The sequence below is a fragment of the Populus trichocarpa genome, chromosome 4 (assembly GCF_000002775.5).
Source record: "Populus trichocarpa isolate Nisqually-1 chromosome 4, P.trichocarpa_v4.1, whole genome shotgun sequence".
In the NCBI taxonomy this organism is placed as follows: domain Eukaryota; kingdom Viridiplantae; phylum Streptophyta; class Magnoliopsida; order Malpighiales; family Salicaceae; genus Populus; species Populus trichocarpa.
In genome coordinates, this window is record NC_037288.2 from 4,735,200 (window position 1) to 4,742,388 (window position 7,189).

Consider the following 7,189-nt stretch of genomic DNA (forward strand, 5'->3'; position numbering starts at 1 on the left):
CACTTAAAAAATATTAATAATATTAATGCGAAGCGGAAAAAAAATATTTTTAAAACACTAAAAAGCTTTTAAAGTATTTTGGTTAAAATTAATTATTAATTTATGTTTTTGAATTATTTAAATATAATAATATCCCAAATTAATTTTAATAAATAAATAAATAATATTTTTTTCATATATTTTTAAATAAAAATATTTTCGAAAATAACCTACTTTCAATTCAAAGTGTCATCAATAAAAACGGTCCATTGTATTGTGATGTTTGCCTTTTATACTGTCCAGGATGAATCCATGGAAAACAGCAGAAAAGACGGGGACAGCTTCAATGTGGTACATAAACAGCATGCGCAAAGCAAACAGCCAAACAGCAAATGATAGAACACAGGGAAACTAGCTTTTCGGTGCTCTCTTATTGTGGCATCATGCATGAATAATAATTACCTCATGGAAGAAGAAAATTACATCACATGAGACCTACTTAGCCTATTCCATTGCTTACAGAATAAATCCTAACTCCAAAATCAAAGCAAATATTCGCAATAAGATGCTACCAAGAGAAACGCTACAAATTAATTACACAATGAAATTGGGATTATTCACATATACATTTTATGACATGGCCCCAACTTAACCAGCTCAGAAATACAAGAGAATTGTTGCACAGCTCACAAGATGATCAAGAAGAGTCCAATTATCATAAACATTCCAAAATGATCAATCCATTAAATTTAGTAGCTTGGAAACAAGAGGATATGCTTTTGATGAAGTTGCACCACCTTCTAAATCAATCAAGTGTCACTCCAAGTATCATCTTCCCCATCATCACTCGCAACAGCCTGACATGTTTTCCCAGTGTTAATTTGTCTATGTTAACCATAGCAAGGGAAACAAATTTAAACCAGGAGGAGGATGGAAAGAAAGTGTGAGAAAAACTGAATACCTGGCGGATTGCATTTGCTTTCTCCAAAATAGCACTGACTTTGTTATTCGCAGTGGGACCTGAGGATAAAGATGGCTTTGCTTTTCCGGTGCGTCTCAGAGTGAATGACTGCAATAGCACATCAAAGAATTAAGGGCAAAACTAAAGTGTGGAACTCAAAAGATTTTCTCATCACACGGCAACTAGTAAGTCTATAATTAGGTGGAATTCAGTACAGCCTTCACCTTTCTTTCCATCACAACTCTCAATCTCTTGCTCATCTTAAAAGTTCTCTCCTTTTCTGGTTAACAGTGATGATATTAAAAGATATTTATCAAACTTGGTACTAAGCATTTAAGGAGAGCATGAAATTTGAAAATGAAGGTGGTTAGAAAGTTACATGCTCCATTGAAACGGATGGATTTGAGATGATCATGAAGAATTGTTACACATGAATCATGAGCTAGAATACTCTGCTTCTTTTGAATGTTGGCAGTGAGAAAACTTTGTTTGATCACAGCTTTGCATTTGCAGACTTTATTTGCAATTTTTTGAGGATGGTATCGAGATTTATCAAAGAAATTATGGATCAGCAGTTGGCAATGGGTGTGACGTAGATATAGTGTTATCATGTCCTAGCTCATAGGTGCCGAGTTTCATCTCCCAAAACACACATGCACCAAGACTTGTCAAGTTGAGACTCAATACTCGAAAAATGCATGCAGCCATCCATGCTGTTTTATAAAATAGCTTTAATTATCAATAACTAGTCTCTTTCTAGTTCTTTTGCCTTCTGATTTCAAATTAGTCTCACATGCAAACCAATCACTTCATAGTACTTCAATCATGGAGAGCAGCTACAGGGAAGAAAAAAATGGCTCTCACTCACTTTGGTTCTGATTTGATGCAAGAAATCATCCTTTTCATCTATATCCTTGCCATTTGCATATTGATTAGCTTCTTTGTGACAATTCAACTTCTGCTGATCCTGTTCCTGCAGACACACAAAGATTTAGTCAATGATCCTCATTGTATTAAATGAAATAGATTGAAGCCAATAAATAATATACCATTTGTATAAATGCATTGTACCTTGCTTTTTGGTTTAAATGCAATGGTATCCTCATTCATTTTGTGATCATCAGCTGGGGATGGCTTAGGTTGCTGGGGTACAGTAGATTCCAAAGGTTTTATATCAAATCCATGTTCATGACCTTCGGATAGAGCATGTAGTTTGCCTTCTGATATATCAGAGTTGGGCTTGGAAACTCGCCATTGAACTGGGGGAAGAGGTGGTGGCAATGGGGTGGAATCTTTAAGATACTCCAACTCTTGTTGATTCCTTTCATGCAAATTATCCTTTTTTTCTCCATACACTACAGAGTTCATGGCATCAAAACATGGAAGATCCAATGAAGATGCAGAGAGAGATGGATCTGTGCCATTCTCGGTATATGTACTTTGATTATTGCCAGCTTCTCCAGGCTGCAGAGAGCTTGAAAAAGATTCAACTGGAGATATTCTGCGCAAAGCATCATATAGCTCATGGTCCTTGCTTTCAGGAGAATCATCAGAATCCCACCGCTCAGAATCTGATTCAGAGTGATGGCTAAGATGATCATCAGACATATAAGGAGAGGATCTACAGAATGTATCATCATCAGAGTCAGAACCCACATTGCACAGTGGAATGGCAGTCTCCGGAATCAATTGAAATGATGGAAACATGTCTCTAATGCTTTCATTACCATGGTTCCCATCAGGAAACTTCAGTTTCAGTTTAGAATCCTCAAAGCCATCAATAGGGTGGAAAGATATTTTCATATGTTCCAATGGTGGTGAAGACGTGATTGAATCGATAGAATATTTATGTCCCAGTTGCTTGTTGTATGCTTTCTCTGGAGTTGCTTGATATGTAACTTCATTGTGCCAGCTCTGCTGCTCTAATGCACCACTTCTCAGCAACCTAGCCGGTTCACGTTCACCATCATGGACCAGTGACACCTTTCTACTAAAACCATTGACAAGTAACCTATGACCAAATCCAAGCCTTCGATATGAGTTTTCATCATTTTCCTGACTGGATTCAATAGGTGGAACTTTGGAGTATGAATCATGCTGCAACTCATTTCCGGGTGTTACTGCACTGGTAATATTTGGTCCATCCTCATAGCCATGACTAATTCTATTGCCTTGATGAAAATCACCAGGTTTTTCAACTTTGGAATCTTGATCATCATGCCATGATGTGGAGCCTTTGGAAGTTGGAGCGCTTTCGATGCTTCCTGCATCCTTGATCAATCTGCCAGGTTTTCCTCCATCATTGATTGGCATGGAAGTGTGATTTGTAGGCAGCCCTGTCTCATCTTTACTTCTGGTCACAGAATCTGGACTTTTAGCATTTGATACAGCAAAATCTGGAGGCTTTGAAGGCTCAAGTCCTAACAGGCCACCATTTGTCCAGAATGTAGTAGACTGAACACTAGAAAAATCATTTTGAGATTCTTGAGACTTGTTGGAACTACTTATGATTTTATCACTCAATGGCCCTTCTGCATTTGAAATTGAAGTCGCAGAGACAGAAGATGAAGGAGGATCACTAACAGATTCTACTTTTGAATTATCTAGGACATTAGCACTTCTAGAACATTCGATGCCTGGTGAACTGTCCAGCTTAGAAGAATTTCCAGATACATGAGATTCCTGTTCATAGGCAAAACTCTTCAAGGAAACTGAGCTGGGTAACTCACAGGGAGATTTTTCATTTGAGGAAATTACAGATAAGGTACGAGATTCATATTCAGATGGATGATGGTCTGAAATATGTGATGTTACCTCGAGTATTGTCTCCTCAACTTCATTGTTAACACTGGAGGAAAACTGCTCCACTTCACATTTTGTTTGGCAATCGATGTCATTTTCAGATTCTGACTCTATGGTGTTCAGTGCATCCATGAAATCATCTGGCTCGCTTTCAACCTCATCAAGCTGGCTCCTGCTAGAGCTTGATTTTGGTGTATTTGCACCATCAAGTACAATATCCAGAGGATTAGGATTTTTAAGATTGACAGTTGATCTATCATGTGTATCTAGGTCAGGCTCTGCTGCGAGCACCTCTGAAATTTCATCTTCATCGTAATGTTGACCACTAGGCTCCACTATTTCTTCCTTTTCATCCCAAGTAACACAAGATGAAATAGGGGCAGCAATCTGCTCTGGTGATGAAGTATGATGAAAATTGTTATCTGCCATCCCAGGTTGTCGATCAGGAAAAACTGAATCAGGGACATCATTCTGCTGCATGAACCTTGAAGACAATTCCTTAGGTTCCTCTTCTTCAGCTTGCACAGAGGAATTTAGATGGAACACACATTCAATATACCCTGACCCGGTTCTTGAATCAAAAGAATTTGAATGATCACCCGCATCAGATTTTAATGTCGTGTCAATTGTAGAAGCTGTATGAGAAGGAGAGGTCTGCCCATTACCATTTGGAGTGGTAAACTGCATTCTACAGAGCAAATACCATGTACACATTAATTTCATCCAATTAAACATGACAGCACTAGCTTCCTTCATAAAGATACAATACCTGCCACTATGATTTGACATTGATGCATAATGGGCCACGTCTCCATTCCTTGGTGATGAATGTTTTTTCTGTTTATTTTGACATTTACAATCAGTGAAATTTGAAAGAGAAAAAAAAAAGAAGAAAAAGAAAAGGAAGCAAAACTCAGAGCAACTATTTTATTAAGCATATGCTGAGCGAGGATAACGAAATAAATTAATATCTCAGTGAAAACCTGAGAAGTCAGTATAATGAGCAAGAACGCTTGTCATCCACAAAAAAAAAGTTTGGAGGAACATGCAACAATAAGTTGTTGAAAAAATAGTTTCCCCGTTAATTGTAATTATGGAGAAAATTAGTTCATTAAATAAATTCAACACTAATATCGCAAGATCAGACCTAATCAATAGAAAGACACTTTTCACAATGGCTGAAATTTGTTATAGGAAAAAATATCACCTTGCTTTTCCGAGCTCTCTTATCTTTTGGGAGTTTCTCAGCATCCGGTCCCGTGACATTCCCAGATACTCTCCTAAAGTAGGCCGGATCTGAATATCTCTTTAAACAGGACCCTGGCCCCCCAGTATCAAATCTGAATGGCAACCCAAAACGAGTTAGTATCTAGGATCAAATTGAACTTCATTATTCAAAAACACCAATCAATTCACTCGGGAGGCTAAGGAGATGGGGATGGCCATACTTGTCAAGCAAATGCAAACGTGGAGGATCGCGACATTCTTCATAGGAGTCCATAATGAATCGCGGCAGGTCATTGTAGATGAAATGATTTTGTTCGTTTTGAATACAAGGATGCCACTCAGAACCTGCAAGATAGCTGCTTTTCATCAGCATTTGAATAACTAGAGATTCATGCAAAAAATAACAGAAATAGAGACTTGATTATGGCATATGGGGCAGAGTAAGCTTCTAATAACAACTTGAGACAAGACAAGTGAACAGAGGGTAATGGAAGTTGTCAAACCTCTACAAGTTCTTTATATGCTCAAATATCTCAAAATTAGTGATAATAGATACAGACATGAATTGAATACTAAGCATATAGGTACACCATGGAAGTGCACTAGACAATTGATGATCCAAAGCGTCGAGGTTGTAACAGCTATGCTGAGGTAGCCATGAATAGCATAAAAGATATGATAACCAAACAGGCTTAAGCCAAGAGAGCCAGAGCATACAAGGTGGATTTAAATCAAATCAGAAATTCTCAGGAGAGGCTAAAAAAAAAGAGAGAATGGCTTTTATATCAGGTAACGAGCCATACCAGGTGTGTAAGCAAAATGTATGTGGCTTGTTTGGGCAAGCACCACCTTTTCAAGAGGAGGTAGCGCAGCTTCAATGTTTTGCACGCGAACCATCAATTTATGACTTCTAGAAGCTGTACTCATCACTCGCTCTTGTAAGCCATGGAAAACCTCTGCTGCAAATCTACAAAGCAGTTCAGATATGCTATTTAGTTAGATTAGCCACTTGAGATTTTGTAGTCAAAATCAAAGTAAAGGCGCATGTTCCGTATTGTTAACAAACAAAATATCTCCAGAAATTAAGAAATTTGAAAAATCTTTAAAAATAGAAAACCTCCCAAGGAGAGGCGAATCATACATACAGTTAAGAAATCGCTCTAATTTCTCCTATTTGAGTTGAATTAATAGTACAGTCACCTCTTTAATTAAAAATGAAAGAAATAGAAACTGAAGAGAAGAAATAAGAGAAGAAGAAGAACAGACTCGGCAAGATCGCCTAATTGACGCAAGATCCCAACCAAGCCAGCAACAGCAACACCATCGAGCACAGCTTTTGAATCTCCTTCACTGTTTGCTTCCCTATAAAGCTCACCCTGTCCTAACCCGTACTCATTTCTCACTTCAAACCGAACCAGAGGCATTCTTTTTGGTTTTTGGTTCTTCTCTTCTCTCTTTATCTCTCTTAAGAGATTCTTCTCTATCTAGGACTGAAACAGCAGCAGCATTAGCATCAGTAATGCATTCAAAATTCAATGAACGAATGAATGAAATAATAACTGAAGAAACACGAGAGTAGGTGAAGGAGATTGGAGCAGCTTAACTGCCAGAGATGAACAGACGACACCCCCTGCCTTTTTTCTCTTTTTTTTTCCTTTTTGTATTTCTTTAATTTTTATTTTTACTATTTTGTTTTTAAAAGATTTAAAAAAAAAAAAAAGGAGTTAAGCCAATACATTTATTTACATTGCCAACTCTGGAAGCCATTCTCTCTCTTTCCTTTTCTTACCCAAAACCAAACCAAAAACACAAAACGGAATTTATTATTATTATTATTATTATTATTCGTACAGTGAGACTGTGAATGCAAAAGACTTAATTAGCCTTGCTGTTGTGTTTATTCACTTGGATGTACTTGGTAACTGTGAGTGAGAGAGCGGAATATTTTTTATGATTCCGAGTTGCCAAGAAAATAAAGAGTGGGGACGCTGGACAGCGTGATTTCCATGAATTCTTTGGATTTTTCTTTTTGTTTTTGGTTAAATTGTCTCTATAATGGGTTAAAACTGTAATTTACATCGTTAGAATTTGTGTATATATTACATAATTTTCAGTTTTCCCATCATTTTCAGATTCCATTTAAAACAAATTTTGAGAAAGAGAGATTTACCAACGTGGAGTGTGGAAAGGGGCAAATGGAATTTATGAAGAGAAAGAGAT

General features: G+C 37.3%; 1 protein-coding gene across 4 annotated transcripts; it reads right to left on the minus strand.

The window, feature by feature from the left end:
- Positions 1 to 377: 377 nt before the first annotated feature.
- On the minus strand, positions 378 to 6,699 carry LOC7476340 (protein SCAR3). Of its 4 annotated transcripts, none has more exons than XM_024599327.2 (10): positions 6,574 to 6,699; positions 6,236 to 6,459; positions 5,773 to 5,936; positions 5,191 to 5,314; positions 4,950 to 5,082; positions 4,512 to 4,579; positions 2,012 to 4,430; positions 1,809 to 1,913; positions 941 to 1,048; positions 378 to 836 (listed from the first exon to the last, which is right to left on the minus strand). In XM_024599327.2, the coding sequence occupies exons 2-10, from the start codon at positions 6,391 to 6,393 to the stop codon at positions 789 to 791; spliced, it is 3,327 nt and encodes a 1,108-aa protein (XP_024455095.1). In that variant the 5' UTR covers positions 6,394 to 6,459; positions 6,574 to 6,699; the 3' UTR covers positions 378 to 788. The 4 variants fall into 4 exon arrangements, with proteins under 4 accessions (XP_024455095.1, XP_024455096.1, XP_024455094.1 ...); XM_024599328.2 differs by having other exon boundaries at positions 2,012 to 3,622; positions 3,755 to 4,430; positions 6,236 to 6,619; XM_024599326.2 differs by having other exon boundaries at positions 6,236 to 6,619.
- Positions 6,700 to 7,189: the final 490 nt, after the last annotated feature.

Coding starts and splice junctions, on each gene's coding strand:
- LOC7476340 (XM_024599327.2), bottom strand. CDS start 6,393: ATGCCTCTGGTTCGGTTTGAAGTGAGAAATGAGTACGGGTTAGGACAG. Junction 5,937..6,235: donor CAATTAGGCGATCTTGCCGA/GTCTGTTCTTCT, acceptor ACTGCTTTGTAG/ATTTGCAGCAGAGGTTTTCC. Junction 5,083..5,190: donor CGTTTGCATTTGCTTGACAA/GTATGGCCATCC, acceptor GTTGCCATTCAG/ATTTGATACTGGGGGGCCAG.